Source organism: Macaca nemestrina, chromosome 15 (assembly GCF_043159975.1).
Source record: "Macaca nemestrina isolate mMacNem1 chromosome 15, mMacNem.hap1, whole genome shotgun sequence".
NCBI classification, from domain to species: domain Eukaryota; kingdom Metazoa; phylum Chordata; class Mammalia; order Primates; family Cercopithecidae; genus Macaca; species Macaca nemestrina.
Window position 1 is genome coordinate 85,300,888 of NC_092139.1, and position 22,977 is coordinate 85,323,864.

Consider the following 22,977-nt stretch of genomic DNA (forward strand, 5'->3'; position numbering starts at 1 on the left):
TTTTGAGATGGAGTCTCACTCTGTTGCCAGGCTAGAGTGCAATAATGCGATCTTGGCTCACTGCAACCTCCGCCTCATGGGTTCAAGTGATTCTCCTGCCTCAGCCTCCCAGTAGCTGGGACTACAGGCACCTTCCACCACACCCGGCTAATTTTTTTGTATTTTCAGTAAAGGCGGGGTTTCACTGTGTTAACCAGGATGGTCTCGATCTCCTGACCTTGTGATCCACCTGCCTCATACTTCTTTATCTATCTGTGTATACATACTGAAAATCATGGATTCACACTGCTAAGTCCAGTTCCACTTCAACACTAGTGGGCTCATTCTCCCCTTCCTTATTTGTAACTCCTATCTCTGACAGTTTCAACTCTGGCTTCAATTATCCTTAAGACATTCAGTTACCTGGTCATCCCCCTGTATGTAACTAATCTGTCATCTCCACCAGCACTCCGCCCTCCCTGGACACCACACACTGGGCCACTGCAATACAAGGATGTGCCACATCCTCAAATTGCTTGGGCTCTGACACGTGGGCCAGGCTGCACCAGCACCCATTTGTGTCTGAGGCTGAGCCCCACTGTGCTGCCACTCTCCTCAACCTGCTCCGGTCCAGCACCCTGCTTGGGCCACTGTGGAACATACTACACAGACGCCCACCTTGCTTGACACACCCGATGGCCTTAGCACGGACTTGTCCAGGAAGCGAGCGAGGGATGTCTGGAGCAGGTGCGCGGACTTGTTCCATGAAAGATGGAAGGAAGAGCCCCATAGAAGTGTAATGGATCCTTACATTATATAGTCCAGCCTCCACCCCAAGGTTCACCCTTGTCCATTCTGCACTGGGGCAGCAATACCGGTTACTTTGCTCCACTGACCTACCAAGATTCAGATAGAATCATTGGATTGACTATTAATATTTTTCCGCTGATAGTTGCTGCAAGCAGCTACAGCTTGCTCCTTAGCCTTCTACCGACTTGCTATATTTAGCATATTTTATCAAATTTTGCAGCATCCTCTCCTCATTGCCCTCACTTGAGTTTTTGAGGTTCCTGTTTGTGGACAAGACTTACCAGATGTATGAAGCTGGTTATATAACCGATTGGTCAACAAATGTAATGAGGATGGACCCTGCGCAGCACCCTGTACCTGTATAAATACCATATTGCGCACAGTCCACCAGTGTTCCAGGGAGATCATGCTGCAATGTGCCTCCACTGCCTTCATTCCAGCAGCAATCTAAGGGCAGTCTGGGCTGACGATGGACATGTGGGTAGCCTGTATGTATATGTCTGTGCTCATGCTTCTAACACACATCCACCCTGTTATGGACACGTTTATACATCTTCATGCCATGGTATTTTGTACCTTTCCGCAGACCCTACCAGTGCTTCAGTGAGGTCCTGGCAGCTTTGGGTTTTTGGAGCCTCTCTATTTGTCCATTGCCGCGTGGACGGCTTTCAGAAAGAATGATCGCTTTGAGGGCAATTGTACCCTGCTTTCCTGTGCAAATTCCAGTGGCTGGAGTTTGAGGCCCCTAGCAGATAACCCTTCTGCCCCTGCCCTCATGAGTCTACATACAAGAAATACATCTCTAAAGAGGTAATAAGCCTTTCCCGTGTGCATGTTATAGATCTTTTAACCTTATATATATATACAGATGGTCCATCACTTACCGTGGCTTCACTTACGATGTTTTGACTTCATGATGGGTTCACTGGGGCCCGACCCCGACTATTTTTCTTTCCTTTTCTTTTTTTTTCTTTTGAGAGGGAGTCTTGCTCTTGTCGATTTCTGCTTACTGCAACCTCCACCTCCTGGGTTTAAGTTATTTTTCTGCCTCAGCCTCCTGAGTAGCTGGGATTACAGGCGCGGGCCACCACGCCCAGCTAATTTTTGTACTTTTAGTAGAGAGGGGGTTTCGCCATGTTGGTCAGGCCGGTCTCGTACTCCTGACCTCAGGTGATCTGCCTGCTGTGAGCCACCGTGCCGGGCCTGACCCCTTCTTAAGTAGAGAAATATCTGTATCTGCATGCCCACAGGGAAGCTCCTAATTACACCACGTGCCACATCCAAGCCATAGACCTGTGATGTGAGGACACTGGATCCAAGAAATACAATAGCATTAAGAAAGAAAAAATGCTGCCATGGATATTACCAAACGCCAAATGACTCTAAGACGTATGCTAATTGCAGGGACCTTAAAATCGCAAATAAAAAGGCGCCTGTAGGTCGGGCGCGGTGGCTCACACCTGTAATCCCAGAACTTTAGGAGGCTGAGGCGGGCGGATCACCAGAGATCAGGAGTTCGAGACCAGACAGGCCAACATGGCGGAACCCCATCGCTACTAAAATATAAAAATTAGCCAGGCGTGATGGCAGGCACCTGTAATCCCAGCTACTCCGGAGGCTGAGGCTGGAGAATCGCTTGAACCCAGGAGGCGGAGCTTGCAGTGAACCGAGAAAGCGCCAGGGCACTCCAGCCTGGACCACAGAATGAGACTCCGACTCAGAAAAAAAAAAAAAAAAAAGCGAGCGCGTGATGTCTGGAGCAGGTGCGCGGTTGCGACGGCCGCCGCGGGAGGCTTGGGCCTGCCGGGTTTCCCGGCACGCCGGCGCCCCGCTCCTGGCGCGGAGGCCGCTCTAAGTTTCGCTTTCCATTCAATGGGAAACGAAAGCTGGGCGGGGCGCAGCCGAGCGCGGGGCCAGACCAAGGCGCGAACTTCGGCCGCAGCTGCGTCCCCGGCTCAGTCACGCCGTGGAACTCAGCAGCGGAGGCTGGACGCTTGCGTGGCGCTTGAGGCAAGTTTGGGGCTCATTTTGGAAGTTTTCTTTCTAGCGCAGACATCCAACTCTGCTCTTATGCCAGTCAGATAATTAAGGAAATAAGTAATGATTGTGCTCTGCAAATTATGATAGCGATCTGTATTTGCTACGTGCATATATTGGGCCAATGGATTTTTTTTTCTAAGCTAATATAGTTATTTGGACTTTTGGCATGACTTTGTGTTTAATTAAAAAAAAAAAAAGAAATTACAGAAGTGTTGTAAGCTTGTAAAAAAAATTCAAACAATGCAGACAAATGTGTCTCTCAATCTTCCACTCAGTATCATTTTTGTTTGTACCTTATCAGAAATGTTTCTATGTACAAGTCTTTAAAATCGTTTCGAACTTGCTTTGTCCACTGAGTATATTATGGACATCTTTTCATGGCAGGACATATAGATGTGTTAATGGCATTAAAAATAAAACAAAAAACTGACGTGGCCTGGCACGGTGGCTCACGCCTGTAATCCCAGCACTTTGGGAGATCGAGGCGGGCAGATCAACTGAGGTCAGGAGTTCCAGACCGACGGGGAGAAACCCCGTCTCTACTAAAAATACAAAATTAGCTGGGAGTGGTGGCGCGTGCCTGTAATCCCAGCTACTCGGGAGGCTGAGGCAGGAGAATCGCTTGAACCCCGGAAGAGGAGGTTTCGGTGAGCCGAGATCGCACCATTGCACTCCAGCCTGGGCGACAGAGCGAAACTCTGTCTCAAACAAACAAAAAAACCTGATACATAGTATGGGAAGTACATTGTTTAAACCATGCATGGAGATTTAGGTTGTTTTCAGTTTTTACTGGCATAGATACAGCAATGAATATCATTTTATATATAAGTTCATACAAATATATTGGTGGAAAATTCATAGAAGTGGAATGGCTGGGTCAGTGGGCATTTATATTGAGAAATTGGAAGGATGTTGTCAAACTCTGCAAATCAGAATATTTTAGTCTTAACCTCTCTTCTTCCCCCCTTTTCCTTGGAAGAAAGCTAAATTTAGACTTTTTTTTTTTTTTTTTTTTTTTTCCGAGACGGAGTCTCGCTGTGTGGCCCAGGCTGGAGCGCAGTGGCGTGATCTAGGCTCACTGCAAGCTCCACCTTCCGGGTTCCCGCCATTCTCCTGCCTCAGCCTCCCAAGTAGCTGGGACTAGAGGCGCCCGCCACCACGCCCAGTTAATTTTTTTTTGTATTTTTAGTAGAGGCGGGGTTTCGCCATGTTAGCCAGGATGGTCTCGATCTCCTGACTTCGTGATCCGCCCGCCTCGGCCTCTCAAAGTGCTGAGATTACAGGCTTGAGCCACCGCGCCCGGCCAAATTTAGACTTTAAATACAAAACTCTATTCTGAGACCCCTGAAAATCTGGGTTCAAAGTGTTTGAAAATTAAAGCAGAGGCTTTAATTTGTACTTATTTATGTATAATTTGTGTAAGTTATATTTGTATAAGTTGTTCCAGAAAAAAGGCAAATATTGAAAGCATTTCATCTGAAGTTTCTTTCTGGTATTGTACAGAGTTGGAGAGTGAATGCAGGTTATCTGATGTGTTCACAGGAACAAAACGGGAGGGAGAGTAACACAGGTGCACGACTGCATCTTGATTTATCAAATAACTTGGTTTTGGACTGTTAAAAAATGTGTTGCACAGTTTTGACACTTTTTCACAGTGATGGGCTTACAAAGGGGAAAATGCTTAACATAAACATAGTTTCAAAGAAGGTAAGTCCTGGTTCTTCCACATGAGCTGTTTTTTATTTTTATTTTTTTGAGAGACAGTAGTCCCCAAATTTCCCTATTATGTGGCTTTTCATCCAAAGTGTTGTAATCCGTGTGTTCTAACCCGCATATTACGATCACTCAAGAAATGCAAAATAGGCCGGGCGCAGTGGCTCACGCCTGTAATCCCAGCACTTTGGGAGGCCAAGGCGGGCGGAACACGAGGTCAGGAGATCAAGACCGCCTTGGCTAACACGGTGCAGACCCTGTCTACTAAAAATAAAAAATATTAGCCGAGCATGGGGCGGGCGCCTGTAGTCCCAGCTACTCAGGAGACTGAGTCAGGAGAATGACGTGAACCGGGGAGGCGGAGCTTTGCCGTGAGCCGAGATCGCGCCACTGCACTCCAGCCTGGGCGACAGAGCGAGACTCCGTCTCAAAAAAAAAAAAAAAAAAAAAGAAATGCAAAATGATGTGAACACGTCATTGAGACCGCGGTCTACAATTGTGGTTGCCATGATGGGTTGGGTCGGAAGACACTGAGGCTGCTGGAATCATGTTCCTGGAAGGTTAATTTTGTTCCTTTTAGGGCATCTAAATGTTGGAGCTGGCTTTCCTGGCAGAGTCCAGTTGTGAGTGGAGTGTTGGGTGGAGGCCCCGCCCTCCCCAGGTTTTCTGCAGCGTGTTCCTGGCTCTTCTGGGGCTTCTCTGAGGACCCTGATTGGTCCTGGGGCTACTTTAGTGGGGGGCCTGGGCCAGTTCCTTGGGTTGCTCTCCTCTCCCCGAAGCCTAAGGATAACATTTCGGGAAGATCATGAGAGAAGGTGAACCAGAAAAAAAAAATTCAGGTAGGGCAGGAGCTAAGTTAGTTTAGTATTTGGGTTTTTTGTTTTGTTTTGTTTTGTTTTGAGACAGAGTCTTGCTCTTGTTGCCCAGGCTGGAGTGTAATAGCACTGTCTCGGCTCACTGCAACCCCTGCCTCCCGGGTTCAAGCGATTCTCCTGCCTCAGCCTCCCAAGTAGTTGGGATTACAGGCACCCTCCACCATGCCCAGCTAATTTTTTGTATTTTTAGTAGAGATGAGTTTTCGCCATGTTGGCAGGCTGGTCTCGAACTCCTGACCTTGTGATCCGCCCGCTTTGGCCTCCCAAAGTACTAGGATTGCAGGACTGAGCCACTGCGCCCGGACTGGGTTTTTTTTTTTTTTTTTTTTGAGTCAGGGGTTCAGTTTGGAAATTCCCTTCCTTGGAATCCACCCACGCTGTTTTCTCTGGTGGATGCTTATCAGGCCTGCTAACTTCAGCTTCTGTCTCTCTGCTCGCGTTGCCCTCCCCGTCCTCCTTAGACCTTTAAGCTTCACTTTCCTTTCCTTGCTGCCCCACTTCCCTATCTCCCCAGTGTGATCTGCCCTGAAAGGTTGCTGTGTTTTCTGTTTCCCTTTGGTACTGAGCCTGCCCAAATGATCTGCTCCATGAGGTTTTACTGCTATATCCTCCTGAAGTATCCAGGAGGTCTTGGCGGAGTAGAGGACAACATCTTGGAAAATGCAGCCTGGAACCTCTCTGCTCTCTTTCATCAGCTTTCCCTCAATGATGAGCTCAAAATCCTCTCTCTGGTTGATGGAATTGTCTGCTGTCATCATTTCAGTCGAGTCCTCCTAGCCTGGGCCTCGTAAGAGGAACAACTGTAACTATTGAAAGTCAGTATTTACTAAGAAAAAGAGGTTTTTGTTATCTGAGCCATTCAAAATGAATTTAAGAATATATTCCAGGCCGGGCGTGGTGGCTCACGCCTGTAATCCCAGCACTTTGGGAGACCGAGATGGGCGGATCACCTGAGGTCAGGAGATCGAGACCAGCCTGGCCAACAGGGTGAAACCCCGTCTCTACTAAAAATACAAAAATTAGCCAGGCGTGGTGGCACATGCCTGTAGTCCCAGCTACTTGGGACACTTAAGGCAGGGGAATTGCTCGAACCCAGGAGGCAGACGTTGCAGTAAGCTGAGACTGTACCACTACACTCCAGCCTGGGCAAAAAGAGTGAAATTCTGTCTCAAAAAAAAAAAAAAAAAAAAAGAGAGAGAGAGATAGGGTCTTGCTCTGTTGCCCAGGCTGGAGTGCCGTGGCACGATCATAACTCACTGTGGCCTCAAACTCCTGGGCTCAACTGATTCTCCTGCCTCAGTCTCCCAAGTAGCTGGGACTACAGGTACATGCCACCATGCCAGGCTAATTTTATTTTTATTTTTAGAAACAGGGTCTTGCTATGTTGCCTAGACTGGTCTTGAACTCCTGGCTTCAAGCTATCCTCTTGCCTCAGCCAACCAAAGTGCTTGGATTATAGGTGTGAGCCACCATGCCTGCCTTTCTGTTCTCTATTTCTAGCGATAAGCTTTTTGAGTTTTCACATGTGAGTGTGAACATGTGGTATTTATCTTTCTGTGCCTACCTTATTTCACTTAAGTAATGTACTCCAGGCTCACCCATGTTGACGTGAATGACAGAATTTCATTGTCTTTTAACGGCTGAATAACATCCCATCGTGTGTATATAGTCCACATGTTCTTTAGCCATTCCTCTTTTGATAGACACTTAGGTTGATTCGTATCTCGGGTATTATGAGTAGTGCTGCAGGAAATATGAGAGCGCGGATATCTCTTCAACGTACTGATTCCCTTTCCTTTGGATATATATTCAGCAGTGGGATTGCTGGATCATATGGTATATCTATTTTTAGGTTTTTAAGGAATCTCCATACTGTTTGCCATAATGGCTCTACTAATTTACATTCCCACCAATGATTGGTTCTGAGTTTATTCCTCACTCTGAGCAGCATGTTGGCTGGACTTAAACCCTGTCCAGCCTTTCCACATCTGGCCCATCACTTGCCAGTGGGAAAGGCACTTACTTCTTTTATCTCAGTTTTCTCATCTGTCAAATGGAAATATAACAGTAATTAATTCACACGGCTGTGTAAAGATAAATAAGACAGTACATATAAAAGGCTTTCACCTTTTATAAGAAGTAGTGCTTAGATGTTACCCATTAGTATTATTTTATTTATTTCATCTTATTTATTTAGCTACAAGGTCTCATCTGTTGCCCAGGCTGGAGTGAGTGGCACAATCATAGTTTACTGCAGCCTCAAACTCCTGGCCTCAAGTGATCCTCCTGCTTCAGCCTCCTCAGTATTTGGGACCACAGGCGTGCACCACTATGCCTTTTTAAATTTTTTTGGTATTTTTTTGTAGATGGGGTTTTATATGTTGCCTGTGCTGGTCTTGAACTCCTGGGCTGAAGTGATCCTCCCACCTCGGCCCCCCAAAGTGCTGGGATTACAGGCGTGAGCCACCGACACCAGGCCTCATCTCTGTATCTTTAGGGTTAGTCACTGGCACCTTAATTTGTTCATTTGGTGCTGTCGCTTTTCTCTGATTGATCTTGATCCTCGCAGCTGTGTGCCAGTGTCTGCATTGACACAGGTACCTAAGCCAGTCTTCATTGCCTGGCTTTGTTTGGGCTCTTCTTTCATCAGGAAACCCATATGAGATTAACGAGAGGCTGATTGGTCAGTGCCCTAAGCCCATGACTGCTTCAGCTGTTGCAGTTGTGCTAAGGGGTGCCCTAAGCCCAGGATCACTGTGGCTGGAATTCTTTGGCCACTGAGGCTGACACAGCCCTGGGTCACGCCTGAAGGCCAGGCTGCCGAGACTGGCACAGCACTGGGGCATGCCCAAGACCCACGATGGCTTGCCTGCTGCTGCTGAGGTTCATTCAGGGCCCAAAGCCACTGTAGTTGGCATGTTGGTGATGTAGCCCAGATCCCAAGTCCCTGTCACTGGGGCTGTGGGTTCTCATCTGGCACTAGGGTGGGGTGAGATCTGCCTGTGGGTACTGGTCTAGCATCAGAGTGATGAGGCTCTGCCCAGTACTGGGTTTTACTGTAGAGAGCCTAGTCCTGGGTTCCAAGGCAAAGTCCTCCACTTACCTCTTCCTCCTCCAAGCAAACGGTGTCTCTCTTCATGCTGCTGTGCTGGGGTTGGGGGAGGGTACAGGGGTAACCCTATGGCCACTAAGGCCGACACAATATTGGGTCACACCCACAGTCCACTGCGTGAGACCAGCCCAGCACCGGGATGTGCCTAAGGCCTGCGGGTGCTACAGCCTGCCTGCAGCTGAAGTTTATTTGACTGCTGCAGCCGGCTGGCTGTGATGCGGGCCAGAACACGAGGCTGTCCTGCCAGGGCCGCAGGTCCCCTTGGGTGTTGGACGGGTTGAGAGGCTTTGTCTGTGTGCCAGCCTGGCATCAGGGGCTGAGGGTTCCTGCCTCGTGCTGGCTTTTACTGAAGTGGGCCTGGTCCTGGGTTGCAAAGCAAAGTTCTATGCACGCTTCCCTGTCCTTCCCCAAGAGGGCGTTCCCGGTTAGGATTTGGCAGCGCGCTCTGAGGAAGAATGAATGGAAACGCCTGGGACCCAGGGTAGGGGATGTGTAGCCTAGCTGTCATTTCCAGCCTAGAGCTCTATGAGTCAGTCTCCCCAAACATTTATCTCCCTCTAAGACCTGCTCTTTGGCATCAGAACGGATTACATGAATACACGTTCCTCCTTCTCTAATCCTTACCTACCCGCGTTGTCTTTTCACAGAGATCCTACCGTGCCTGGCTCACATAAGCTCTTCCGGGAAGTGAAGTGCTGTCCTGAACGCGGCCCAGGCAGCCGCGGCCTGGGGGTTTTCGGTGATCATGAATGGGCAAGGTGTTTGGGCTCAAGAGACAAACCTGTAAGTCCATCCTGGCTGAGTCTCCGCAGTCCCCGGCAGATCTTGTTGAAAAGAAGGAAGAAGACGGCAACATGAAGAGGAAGACAGAGCAGCCCAGAGAGCATCCCAGGGCCTGGGACTACCCTCATGGTCATTAGACCCCTCCTGCTTTCCTTTTCTTGTCTGCATGTAAATGCTCAGCTCACCTGCTGTGCTCTGAAGCAGCAGAGCTTTGTGTTTGATGGCTCCTGGTTTCCTGTGCCTGAGTTTCTGCATCTTTTAGATGGGGATACAGCCTGGGCCATAGCGAAACCCTGTCTCTGAAAAAACAAAAACAAGGTCGGGCGTGGTGGCTCACGGCCTTAATCCCAACAGTTCAGGAGGCCGAGGCAAGTGGATCACGAGGTCAGGAGTTTAAGACCAGCCTGGCCAAGATGGTGAAACCCCATCTCTACTAAAAATACAAAAATTAACCGGGCGCAGTGGCAGGTGCCTGTAATCCCAGCTACTTAGGAGGATGAGGCAGGATAATTGCTTGAACCCACGTGGCAGAGGTTGCAGTAAGGTGAGATCACACCACTGCATTCCAGCCTGGGCGACAGAGTGAGACTCTGTCTCAAAAAAACAAAAACAGCAACAACAGAAAATGGGGGTAATAATAGTAGCAAGCACATAGGGTTGTTGGGAGGATTAAATGGGGTCATCTGTGGAAACTGCTTTAAGCCAGTGCTGGGCGTCTAGTGGCATTTAGCGTTAGTTCCCATCTTTATTGCTGCCTTTGGATGGGTCTGTCTGGAGGCAATGTGCTCCTGATAGTCTGGGAGCAGAAATCAGTGCTCACCTGCAACCCCAGATTTTTACTTTCTTCCTGTCCTATCTCATAAGCCAAAGCCCTTTCCCCAAGAATCCTGAGATTAGTGGTACTTCCTCCCCCTTAAATTGCTTACCCTGTGGGGTTCGCCGAGTCTAAGGTTGGGTTGGAAAAGAGGAGGTTGGTTGCTGGGGGTCAAATGTTATCTTTTGTTTTTCTTGTATTCTTGTAAGTTCTTCTGCCTTTCAGCCTCTCAGGGTGAGACTGGATTAGGCGTATCTTCCCCAAAGCAGCCTTCTGATTTCCTGCCTCCCTGTGGTGGGGACTGGGCAGAGACCCCTCCACTGGAGTCCCACACAGACAAACTGTGGACTCCCTCTTATTTCTGAGCCACACAGATGCACATTTGGACTTAGCTCCGTGGAGAACGATTTGAATGAGAGAAGGCCATATTCTCAGTTATGCTTTCTCTAATGTTTCTTTTTCTCTCCCAACAATTGCTCATACTACTCATTTGGCAGTGAGTAAATATACACTTTTGGTGACATCTCACTTTTCCTAATGGACTATTAAAACTTTTCTTGTTATTGAACTTCTTTTTTTTTTTTTTTTCTTGTGAGATGGAGTTTTGCTGTGTCGCCTAGGCTGGAGTGCAGTGGTGCGATCTTGGCTCACTGCAACCTCTGCCTGCCAGGTTCAAGCGATTCTCCTGCCTCAGCCTCCTGAGTAGCTGGGATTACAGGCATGCACCACCACACCTGGCTAATTTTTGTATTTTTAGTAAAGATGAGGTTTCACCATGTAGGCCAGGCTGGTATCGAACTCCTGACCTCGGGTGATCTTCCCACCTCGGCCTCCTAAAGTGCTGGGATTACAGGTGTGAGCCACTGTGCTTGGCCCTTGTTATCGAACTTTTTTTTTTTTTTGAGACAGAGTCTTGCTCTGTCGCCCAGGCTGGAGTGCAGTGGCATGATCTCGGCTCACTGCAAGTTCCGCCTCCTGGGTTCACGCCATTCTCCTGCCTCAGCCTCCCAAGTAGCTGGGACTACAGGTGCCTGCCACCTCACCTGGCTAGTTTTTTTTTTGTATTTTTAGTAGAGACGGGGTTTCACCATGTTAGCCAGGATGGTCTCGATCTCCTGACCTTGTGATCCACCCGCCTCGGCCACCCACAGTGCTGGGATTACAGGCGTGAACCACCATGCCCGGCTAAATTTTTTTTGTATTTTTCATAGAGATGAGGTTTCACTGTGTTAGCCAGGATGGTCTCGATCTCCTGACCTCGTGATCCGCCTGTCTCGGCCTCTCAAAGTGCTGGGATTGCAGGCGTGAACCACTGCGCCCGGCCTGTTATCAAACTTTTTAAAGGTTCATGTTTGATATTTTCTCTCCAATTTGTTTGCAAGCTGAGTGAATGCATTTTACCTGAGAGAACTTTATAGGACTTCATGTCCTTAGTAACTTTTAAGAAAAACATTTGATTTTTGTCAACTTTTTTTTTTTTTCGTTTCTGAGACAGAATTCCACTCTTGTTGCCCAGGCTGGAGTGCAGTGGTGCGATCTCAGCTCACTGCAACTTCCACCTACCAGGTTCAAGCGATTCTCCTGCCTCAGCCTCCCAAGTAGCTGGGATTACAGGCATCTGCCATGATGCCCAGCTGATTTTTGTATTTTTTGTAGAGACAGGGTTTTACCATGTTGGCCAGGCTGGTCTCGAACTCCCGACCTCAGGTGATCCGCCCACCTTGGCCTCCCAAAGTGCTGGGATTACAGGCGTGAGCCATGGTGCCCAGCCTTGTCAACTTCTTTACCTAGGCCTTGCCTCAGCATTTTTTTCTCTTCCCCTTATAGGCCTGGTTGGTTTACACAACATTGGACAGACCTGCTGCCTTAACTCCTTGATTCAGGTGTTTGTAATGAACATGGACTTCACCAGGATATTGAAGAGGTAAGACTGTTCTTCAGGCTGATAAGCGTTTGTACTGTTTCTTTTTCTTTTCTTTCTTTCTTTCTTTCTTTTCCTTTCTTTCCTTCCTTTCCTTCCCTTCCTTCCTTCCTTCCTTCCTTCCTTCCTTCCTTCCTTCCTTCCTTCCTTCCTTCCTTCCTTCCTTCCTTCCTTCCTTCCTTCCTTCCTTCCTTCCTTCCTTCCTTCCTTCCTTCCTTCCTTCCTTTCTTTCTTTCTTTTCTTTCTTGATGGAGTCTCACTCTGTTGCTCAGGCTGGAGTGCAGTGGCGCGATCTCGGCTCACTGCAAGCTCCGCCTCACAGGTCCAAGAGATTCTCCTGCCTCAGCCTCCCGAGTAGCTGTAATTACAGGCACCCGCCACCACGCCTGGCTAACTTTTTCTATTTTTTAGTAGAGATGGGGTTTCACCGTGTTAGCCAGGATGGTCCCGATCTCCTGACCTCGTGATCTGCCTGCCTCAGTCTCCCAAAGTGCTGGGATTACAGGCGTGAGCCACTGCGCCCAGCCTGTATTATCTCATTTTTAATATATTCTGTTATTCAGAGTGACTTGAACTTTTTGAGATCTTCTTTCAAAAGTTGGCAGAGGGAAGATTGGCTTCTGCATATTCTGGCCTACACGTTATTTCTAATACTTCTTAGGTTGGTCTGGGGTGGAGCCCAGATATTGGTACCTTTTTTTTTTTTTTTTGAGACAAAGCCTCACTCTTGTCCTCAAACTGGAGTGCGATGGCATGATCTCAGCTCACTGGAACCTCCGCCTCCTGGGTTCAAGGGATTCTCCTGTCTCAGCCTCTCGAGTAGCTGGGATTACAGGCGCCCACCAGCACGCCCGGCTAATTTTTGTATTTTTAGTAGAGACGGGGTTTCACCATGTTGGCCAGGCTGGTCTCGATCTCCTGACCTCAGGTGATCTGCCCGCCTCAGCTTCCCAAAGTGCTGGGATTACAGGCGAGAGCCACCGCGCCCAGCCAGGTATTGGTACTTTTTAAAAGCCCTCTTTGGGTGATTTTTAATGCAGCCAGGATTGACAGCCACGAACTTGGTTAAAAGAGAGAGTTGGGACTAGACCAAAGTAAGAGAAGGAGTAAGTCAGTGGGCAGTACACATCCGTGCACACCCCTCCTTCCACCAACACTCACACAATGCACTCTCTCTCTCTGTCTCTTTCCATAACTCTTTTCCTGCCCTGTGCTCTCTCCTTTTTCCCATCTGAGAAATGCCTGTAATTAAATGAATCATTGCCAAACCACACGGACAGCCCTTCATGTTGCCTTTCTTCCCAGGACCTGTCTGTAGTTTGGAGAGCTTTAGGCTGGACATTTTGCTGCTTGCCCGAGATGTGGAGCCAGGACTTCGTCCATCTGCCCTCTGCTCTAGCATGATTGCTGCGCAGGGTGCAGATGGGCTGAGGCAGCGGTCGCGCTGATCCCCCTCTGTGGAGGGTCCCCTGTAGAGCGGATTCACTCACATCATGCTTCTCAACCTTGGCCACACATTGAAATAATCTGAGGAACTGAAAAATTCTGATAACTGCCCCACCCCCGCCGCCCCCAGAATTCTGGTTTAATTTGTATGGGAGTGGCCTGGATATGGAGATTTCAAATTTCTCCCAACTGATTCCAGTGTGCATCTAGCTTCGAGAACTACACATAAGAAGGTTTCTGGCTGTTCTTGTGTGACAGGATCACGGTGCCCAGGGGAGCTGATGAGCAGAGGAGAAGCGTCCCTTTCCAGATGCTTCTGCTGTTGGAGAAGATGCAGGACAGCCGGCAGAAAGCAGTGCGGCCCCTGGAGCTCGCCTACTGCCTGCAGAAGTACAACGTGCCCAGTAAGACGTCCTCCCGCTGGGCTCCTGGCTGCTGATCCAAAGCGGGTGGGAAGCTTAGAGAGAGTGAAGAGAGGAACTAACAGGCAGTGAAGCAACCAGAAGCAAGTTAGGTAGCCTGGACCCCTCGGATTATAGAGACATTTGTGTAAGAGGCACACATCTTTGGAGGTGCAGAATTGATATTATTTATGGACATTTTACTTCCATACCTACCCTTTTTCTGCCTCTCAGTAGGGTAAACGAAGGCATCTCCTCCAAGCTTATTCTGCCACTGTTAGGGAACTGCAGGAAAACAAAATAAAGGAATAAAAAAGAGAAAACATGTTCTACAAAATAATTCATAAATAGGTTAGGGTTTTTTTTTTTAGATAGTTATATTGAAATGTGCATCACATACTGTAAAATTCATCCATTTAAAACCATGCAATTCAAAGGTTTGTAGTGTATTCACAGAGTTGTGCCTCCATCATCACAATCTAATTTCATAACATTTTCATCACCCCCAAAAGAAATCCCATACTTATGGGTTTTCCCTTGTGTATAACACATTGCTTTTCTCTTGCTGCTTTCAGAATTCTTTGCCTTTAACTTTTGAAATTGATTATGATGTGTCTTGGCGTGGGTTGCTTTAGATCAGTCTTATAATGGTGTCCTTTGGGCTTCCTGGATGTGGATTTCTATTTCCTTCCCTGGGTTGGGAAGTTTTCAGTCATTATAGCTATGGGTTGCTTAACAACAGAGAGATGTTCTGAAAATGCATCAGAAGGTGAATTTGTCATTGTGTGGACGTCATGGAGTGGACTTACACAAACCTAGATGGGACAACCTACTACACACGTAGGCTGCTTGTCATGGCCACTGTGCTTATGTGGTCTGTCATTGACCGAAATGTCAATCTGCCACTTGGGACTGTTATTTCTTTGGATAAGCTTTCTGTCTCCTCTCACTCTCCTCCTTCTGGGACTCTGATAATGCCTATTTTGGTCTGTTTGATGTCCCGTAATTCTCTTAAGAGATCTTCCCTTTTTTGGGCCGGGCGCTGTGACTCATGTCTGTAATCCCAGCACTTTGGGAGGCCAAGGTGGGCGGATCACGAGGTCAGGAGATCGAGACCATCCTGGCTAACACGGTGAAACCCCATCTCTACTAAAAATATAAAACGTTAGCCGGGCGAGGTAGCGGGCGCCTGTAGTCCCAGCTACTCTGGAGGCTGAGGCAGGAGAATGGCATGAACTCAGGAGGCGGAGCTTGCAGTGAGCTGAGATCATGCCACTGCACTCCAGCCTGGGCGACACAGCAAGACTCCTGCTCAGAAAAAAAGATATCTTCACTCTTTTTCATTCTTTTTCATTTTTGCTTCTGTGAATGATTTCCAGTGACCTACCTTCTAGTTTGCGAATCCTTTCTTCTGCTTGATTTCATCTGTTGAGCTTCTCTATTGAACTCTTATTTGAGTTATTGTATTCTTCAGCTCTGTTATTTCTTTTGAACTTTTTTCTGTCTCTTTGCGGAAATTCTTCGTTCATGCATTGCTGTCCTAGACGTGGTAAGTATCTTCGTGGTGATTATTTTGAATTGTCTATAAGGTAAGTCACTTATCTTCATTTCACTGAGGGCATTTTCTGGAGATTTATCTTATTCTTTTGCTTGGAACATATTTCTCTGTTTCTTCATTGTTCCTGACTCTGTTATTTTCTGTACTTTAGATAAGAAAAATGCCTCTCCCAGTCTTGTCTCACTGGCCTTGTAGAAGAGACGAACTTACCAATTAACGCTGCCAGACACTCGGAACGCCTCTTGACCCTTTGTGCTTGTCCAAACTGTCATCGGTGTTCTTAGCTGCCCTCAGGAGATTAGAATGTGTCAAGTCCTGTCAGTGCCCCAGACAGGGGAGATAGAAGCCAGCCCCTTGAGGTGCAGCTGGAGACGTTGGGGCATTAAATGTGTGTTCCAGTTTATTCTATCCTCAAGGAAAAGCTGGGAGCATGTGTTTATCCCCCACTTGCTCTGCAAAAAACTGGACAGGGATCTGTGGCAAGTGCCTGCACTCATGTTTAAACTGCACACTCTTGCATGCATTGTTTTGCTCTTGTCACACCCAGGGGCCTAGCGAATGCTGGCTCCTCTCTGCTTAGAGATGGACAGGTTGGAAGCTTGATGCTATCTGTCGAACAAACGAGTGGGAGCCGCGGTGGAAGTGCTCACCTGCCTGTTCAGGGTCTCAGAGGAGCACTGGTTTCCTGCTCTGTCAGCTCCCAGATGCCTGGAAACCCCAGGGCAGCAGCTGCACATGTGCAGACGGATTCCTTCTAGGGAGAAAGTGGGAGCCAGGCCTTTTTGCCTGTTCACCCTGCACTGGGCCTGGGGGGATGTTTTTTGGTCTCTGTGCCCCTGTGGGACCCACAAATACAGAGCCTCATCAGCTCCCAAAGCTCAGGGATTGAGGAGCTAGTCCTTCATTTGAGAGGGAAAGATGTTGTGTACTCAGTGTGTGAAGTTAGAGACCTGATTTTATCATGGAGCAGGGGGTGGGAGAAGGCATGGGACTTGCCCACACACCTGTCCAGACTCCTGGAAATCTGTTTATCTGCCTCATTGGCTCCAGGTGCAGGCTAGTTATTACTAGATGCCCATCCCTCGGGCAACAGCTAGGAGAGCCCGCAGACATACCCTTCCAGGGAGAAACTGGGAGCCTGGCATTTCTGCCTGTTTGTGCTGAGCGCAGGGGCACAGCTGCCGGAAGTGCTCACGTGCCCATTTAAAACTGCCTCTTTGCCCTCTGCGGTCGCAGGGGATTCATAGCTGCTGACCCATGTCTGTTCCCAGAGCTAGGTGAGCTAGCAGCCAAGCCCTTGAATGGGAACTGCAAAAGCTGGGGCTGCCTACGTATGGTCCAAACCCTCGCCTCTCCAGGAGAAAGCTGGGCGCAGGGATTCCTTTCCGACAGTAAGGTACTGTGTCTAGAGTGGGGCTTGTGGTGCGAGTGTGTCTCAGCTTTTCCAACCCATTGCGATGTGGATGTTTTCTCCATTGTCCCCTGTACAGGCCTGTCTCAGCTGGTATCTGGGTTTCTTTCTGAGGGAGTTGATCTGTGTGTAGATGGGAGTTTTTCCATGTGTCCACGGGAGAAGGGAGCACCAGGAGCCTCCTTTTCTACCATCTCGCTTGTGTCACCCTCTGTGATTCTTTTTATACATAGTTGAATTTGATTCACTAATATTTTGTTGAGGAATTTTGCATTTATGTTCACGAGAGATGCTGGTTTCTAGGTTTTTTCTGATAACGTCTGTCTGGTTTTGGTATTAGGATAATGCTGGCCTCAGAGAATGAGTTAGGAAGTGTTCTCTCTGCTTTTGTCTTCTGGAAGAGGTTCTAGGGAACTGGTATAATTTTTCCCATAAATGTTGGGAAGAACCCATCGTTCACTAGTGAACCCGTCTGGGTGCAACTGAGTACCCCCATTCGCTAAGAGATAGTTCCATTAGTTTTCTTATGATTTTCTTTTCACTTCTCCTCTTCCCATCCCTCACCCCTCGCCATGGCCGTGTTTCCTGTTTCCTGTTAGCTCTTTAGAAATGCAAATATCACCTTTCGCCTACCCGTCTCCAGACATTCCCTGCTGGGCAAAAGGAAGAATCTGTAAATGGAGGTAGGCTGATGGAGGTTTGACTGAGAACAGGGCAAGTTCTTCCAGCTCATCTTTCCTGAGACTTGGCAGTAGATTTGCAGCCCCAAGCATACCCACCAGGAAACCCTCCCTGCCAGGGGTGGCCTCGAAACTTCCACCTTCTAGGGGTTTGTCTTTCACCCACTAGGAAGGCATGGAGAAAGCATGCCCACTCGGCCACTTTTACAATTTACTTCTGCCCAGGAAGGTGCCAGCTCAGCTGGGTACATGATAACTGCCCGGTAGAAAACCGCCATTGCTCAACCCCCCACCCCCACAACACACCTAATGAAAATGCCCCTTTTTCCTCCAAAGGAGAAATGGCACATTAAAAGGCAGGCTGCGTCGTGCTCCTTCCTCCAAGCTGGCTTCAGAATAAATTCACGTTTGTGTATGAAGCCTTCTTTTGTATCACATTTTTTTTTGTATCAGAGTTAGTTGAACAGCACATGCGGTGAGCAGCTAACCAGCTTTTCGGCTGCAGAGGCACTATGTTCAACTTTCCTTCCGTCCTCAGTCTGGAGAAGCTCAATCAACCTATCTCCAGGTGTATGGATTCTTTCTTTTGCCAGCTCTTATCTGCTGTTGACCTCCTCTAGTACATTTTTCATTTCAGTTATTGTTCTCTCAACTCAAGAATTTCAGCTTGGCTCTTTTTTTACAGTTTTTTCTTTATTGATACTCTTTATTTGTTGAGGTAGCATTTTTGTACTTTCTTTTTTTTTTTTTTTTTTTTTTTTAATTGAGATGGAGTCTCACTCTGTCGCCCAGGCTAGAGTGCAGTGGTGCGATCTCCACTCACTGCAAGCTCCGCCTCCCGGGTTTACGCCATTCTCCTGCCTCAGCCTCCAGAGTAGCTGGGATTACAGGCGCCCGCCACCGCGCCTGGCTAATTTTTTTGTATTTTTAGTAGAGACGGGGTTTCACAGTGTTAGCCAGGATGGTCTCGATCTCCTGACCTCGTGATCCACCCGTCTCGGCCTCCCAAAGTGCTGGGATTACAGGCATGAGCCACCGCGCCCGGCCCCCTTCGTACTTTCTTTTACTTCCCTTTTTTTTTTTTTTTTTTTCCTGAGACGGAGTCTCGCTCTGTCGCCCAAGTTGGAGTGCAGAGGCGCGATCTCGGCTCACTGCAAGCTCCGCCTCCCGGGTTTACGCCATTCTCCTGCCTCAGCCTCCCGAGTAGCTGGGACTACAGGCGCCCGCTACCTCGCCCGGCTAGTTTTTTGTATTTTTAGTAGAGACGGGTTTTCACCGTGGTCTCTATCTCCTGACCTTGTGATCCGCCCGCCTCGGCCTCCCAAAGTGCTGGGATTACAGGCATGAGCCACCGCACCCAGCTCTTTTACTTCTTTTGACATAGTTTTCTTTAGTTCTTTGAACATATTATAACAGCTAAAGTCTTTGTTTAGTAAAGCCAACATCTAGGGCTTCTCAGTGAAAGGTTCTACTGATTGCTGTCTTCCTGTATGTGGCCATACTTTTCCGTTTCATTGTGTGTCTTGTCTCTTCTGTTGGAAAATGAACATTTTAGATAATGTAAGGTGGCAACACTGGACATCAGAGATCACCACACCAGGGTTTGTTGTTGTTGCGGTTTTATTGTTACTGAGCAGTTTATGATTCTGTATTTGCCTTCATTGCTTTCTTGCACGTGGCCTTGTGGTCAGCCAGAGGGGAGGGATTGGAGCCCTTTCGGGTCTTACTTGGGCATGCGCCTGGCCTTCTAGACCCTCAGGAATGTATCAGTGCTTTTCAAAGTCCCTGTGGACATCTCATTCCCCAGGCTGAGTGCAGTGGTGACATCACAGCTCACTGTAGCCTCAACATCCTGGGCTCAAGTGATCCTCCTGCTTCAGCCTCCCAAGTAGCTCTGACTACAGGTGTGCACCACTATGCTCAACTAATTTTTAAAATTTTTTATAGAGACAGAGTCTTGCTTTGTTGCCCAGGCTGGTCTCAAACTCCTGAGTTCAAGCGATCCTCCTGCCTTGGCATCCTGAAGTGTTAAGATTATAGGCACGAGTCACTACACCTGGCACTGGAGCTTAAGTTTCAAGAGGCGTTCTCAAAAATCAATACCAAACTTACTGTTCGTTTATTGATCACCTCTTATATAGTGCCAACTTAGCCTTGCAGTGGGGTGGAGGGCTAGGAAGAGACAAAATGGTGAGTATTCATGTATGTCTAGATACTAGGGCATGAGAAGTGACTCTGAAGACCTCACTAATTGGCTGTTCCTTTTCTCTGTGGCTAGTGTTTGTCCAGCATGATGCCGCCCAACTCTACCTCAAACTCTGGAACCTGATCAAGGACCAGATCACTGATGTGCACTTGGTAAGAACCTAGAACCAGAGCACTCGGAAGCTTAAGATGCTGCTCATTTAACTCATTCAGCTGTTGTTCCTGTAGTGTGTAGAGGAATAAGAGAGTTAATCCACATAAAACACTTATCACAGTTTCATAATATTGTTACTGGTAATATTTTGCACCTTTGTGAGTAGGACAAAGAGCATTAGTGGCTACCATTTCTAGAGCTTCTGTCTCTTGGCTCCACCTTCTGGCAATTGGCCTGACCTGGCTTATGGTGGTGTTCCCATCTCACCTCTCTGCTCTCCCTCTTGCAGGTGGAGAGGCTGCAGGCCCTGTATATGATCCGGGTGAAGGACTCCTTGATTTGCCTCGACTGTGCCATGGAGAGTAGCAGAAACAGCAGCATGCTTACCCTTCCACTGTCTCTTTTTGATGTGAACTCAAAGCCCCTGAAGACACTGGTAAGGGGATTCTCTTGGTATTTGCTGCCGCCATATGTGTTAGTCCATTTCTGTTGTGATAACTCAATATCTGAGACTAGGTAATTTATTTCTTACAGTTCTGGAGGCTGGGAAGTCTTGGTTGAGGGGCTGCACCTAGTGAGGGCCTGCCTGCTGGTGGGGACTCTCAGAGTCCTGAGGCGAGGCAGTGCAGGGCATCACATGGCGAGTGCAGTGCAGGGCATCACATGGCGAGGGGGCTGAGCGTGCTAATGTGCCGCCAGCTGGAGTCTCTCTTCCTATTCATATGAAGCCACCAGTCCCACTCCCAGGATAACCCATTAACCCTTTAATCCGTGAGTGGATTAATTCATTCATGAAGGCTGTGCCCCTCATGACACAATAACCCCCGCTTTTTTTTTGGAGACAGAGTCTTCCTCTCTCACCCAGGCTGAAGTGCAGTGGCACAATCTCAGCTCACTGCAACCTCCGCCTCTGCTGTTCAAGCGATTCTCCTGCCTCAGCCTCCCAAGTAGCTGGGATTACAGGGGCCCGCCACCATGCCCAGCTAATTTCTGTATCCTTAGTAGAGTTGGAGTTTCACCATGTTGGCCAGGCTGGTCTGAAACTCCTGACTTCAAGCGATCCACCTGCTTCAGCCTCCCTGGGATTACAGGCATGAGCCACCTTGCCCTCCCCAATTATCTCTCAAAGGCCCCACCTTTCCATACAGCCACATTGGGGATTCAGTTTCAACATGGGTTTTGGGGAAACCATCGAACCACACAACACAGTGTGACCAACTCCCCCTTGCCTCATCTCTGGCTTCTGAAAAGTCGCTTATTTCATTTTCATGGCTCTGGCCAGTTTCTCCTTTGTTTTGGCAAAAATGCTTTTCCCTCCTACCTCCACCTCCCTCATACTGCTCCCTTAGTAGGAGCCCCATCCTGTTTTGTTCCTCCAGTCAGCAGGTGCCCTTTGAGATCCTGCCAAATGGACCACACCAGGCCAGGCATTAAGGGGGATATGAGGAGAACCAGAAGAAAAGCTGAAACCCTCAGCTGCAAAGTGTGGGGAGGCTGTACCTGATACAGTTTGGGTCTGTGTCCCTGCCCAAAAATCTCCTGTTCAGTTGTAATCCCCAGTGTTGGAGGTAAAGTCTGGTGGAAGGAGATTGGACCATGGGGGAGGTTTTCTCCTGAATGGTTTGGCACTATCCCCCATGGTACTGTCTTTGTGACAGTGAGTGAGTTCTCATGAGATCTGGTTGTTTAAAAGTGTGGCGCCATGGCCGGGCCTGGTGGCTCAAGCCTGTAATCCCAGCACTTTGGGAGGCCGAGACGGGTGGATCACGAGGTCAGGAGATCGAGACCATCCTGGCTAACACGATGAAACCCCGTCTCTACTAAAAAATACAAAAAACTAGCCAGGTGAGGTGGCGGGCGCCTGTAGTCCCAGCTACTTGGGAGGCTGAGGCAGGAGAATGGCGTGAACCTGGGAGGCGGAGCTTGCAGTGAGCTGAGATCCAGCCGCTGCGCTCCAGCCTGGGCGACAGAGCGAGACTCCGTCTCAAAAAAAAAAAAAAAAAAAAAAAAAGGTGTGGAGCCAGGGTGGGTGGTGCCTGTAATCCCAGCACTTTGGGAGGCTGAGGTGGGTCGATCACCTGAGGTCAGGAGTTTGAGACCAGCCTGGCCAACATGATAAAACCCTGTCTCTACTAAAAATACAAAAATTAGCTGGGCATGGTGGTGCAGCCTGTAGTCCCAGCTACTTGGGAGGCTGAGGCAGGAGAATCGCTTAAACCCAGGAGGTGGAGGTTGCAGTGAGTTGAGATCTCACCACTGCACTCCAGCTCCCCACTCGCTCTCTACCTACTTCTCCCATGTAAGACGCCTGCTCCTGCTTGGCCTTCCGCCATGACTGGGAGCTTCCGTGGCCTCCCCAGAAGCAGATGCTGCCATGCTTCTGGTCAGCCTGTGGAACCATGAGCCAATTAAACTTCTTTTCTTATAAATTACCCAGTCTTAGCTGTTGTCTCACAGCAGTGTGAGAACAGAATAGAGTACTCTAGGTGGGAAATACCAACACTGCTTTTTCCCTGTTCTCTTGGGTGGGACAGGAGGACGCCCTGCACTGCTTCTTCCAGCCCAGGGAGTTATCAAGCAAAAGCAAGTGCTTCTGTAAGAACTGTGGGAAGAAGACCCGTGGGAAACAGGTACTCATACCCTAGATCAGACTCAGCTGTCCCTCGGTGCACATGGGGGATTGGTTCCAGGACCCCTGTGGGTACCAAAATCCACACACCCTCAAGTCACACCCAGTCAGCCCTGTGGAACCCATGCATAGGAAAAGTCAGTCCCTCATCTATGCGGTTGTGCATCTGGGATACTGTATTTTTGATAAGCGTTTGGTTGCAGATGTGGAACTCGTGCCTATCGGGGAGGGCAGACTGTATTTATTTACAACAATTTGTGTATAAGTGGACCCACACGGTTGAAACCCGTGCTGTTCAGGGGTCATCTGTCCTTCACTAGTCTGGGGTTGCCCCCCGTGGATTTCCTGATTTCTCTGATTTCATCAGAGGCCCGAGGACACCCCATGGTGGGTAAGAAAGGGAATCTGGGTCTGGCTAGTATCTGGGACGCTGGGGTTCTGATGTC

General features: G+C 48.5%; 1 protein-coding gene across 3 annotated transcripts in view; it reads left to right on the forward strand.

Annotated features, from left to right (window-relative positions):
* The first annotated feature begins 1,418 nt into the window (after positions 1–1,418).
* The window catches only part of LOC105480788 (ubiquitin specific peptidase 18), a 28,627-nt gene continuing 7,068 nt past the window's right edge, over positions 1,419–22,977 (forward strand). The window contains exons 1-7 of one of the 3 annotated variants that reach the window (XR_011613880.1): positions 1,419–1,599; positions 9,177–9,441; positions 11,954–12,050; positions 13,752–13,897; positions 19,822–19,901; positions 20,192–20,338; positions 22,437–22,532. Coding sequence is in view for 2 of the 3 variants with exons in the window: in XM_071079995.1 (XP_070936096.1) it covers positions 9,279–9,441; positions 11,954–12,050; positions 13,752–13,897; positions 19,822–19,901; positions 20,192–20,338; positions 22,437–22,532 (729 nt within the window). In the remaining variant the exon portion in view is untranslated. The remainder of the gene's footprint in view (positions 1,600–9,176; positions 9,442–11,953; positions 12,051–13,751; positions 13,898–19,821; positions 19,902–20,191; positions 20,339–22,436; positions 22,533–22,977) is intronic. The other 2 variants (XM_071079995.1, XM_071079996.1) reach the window with 2 other exon arrangements.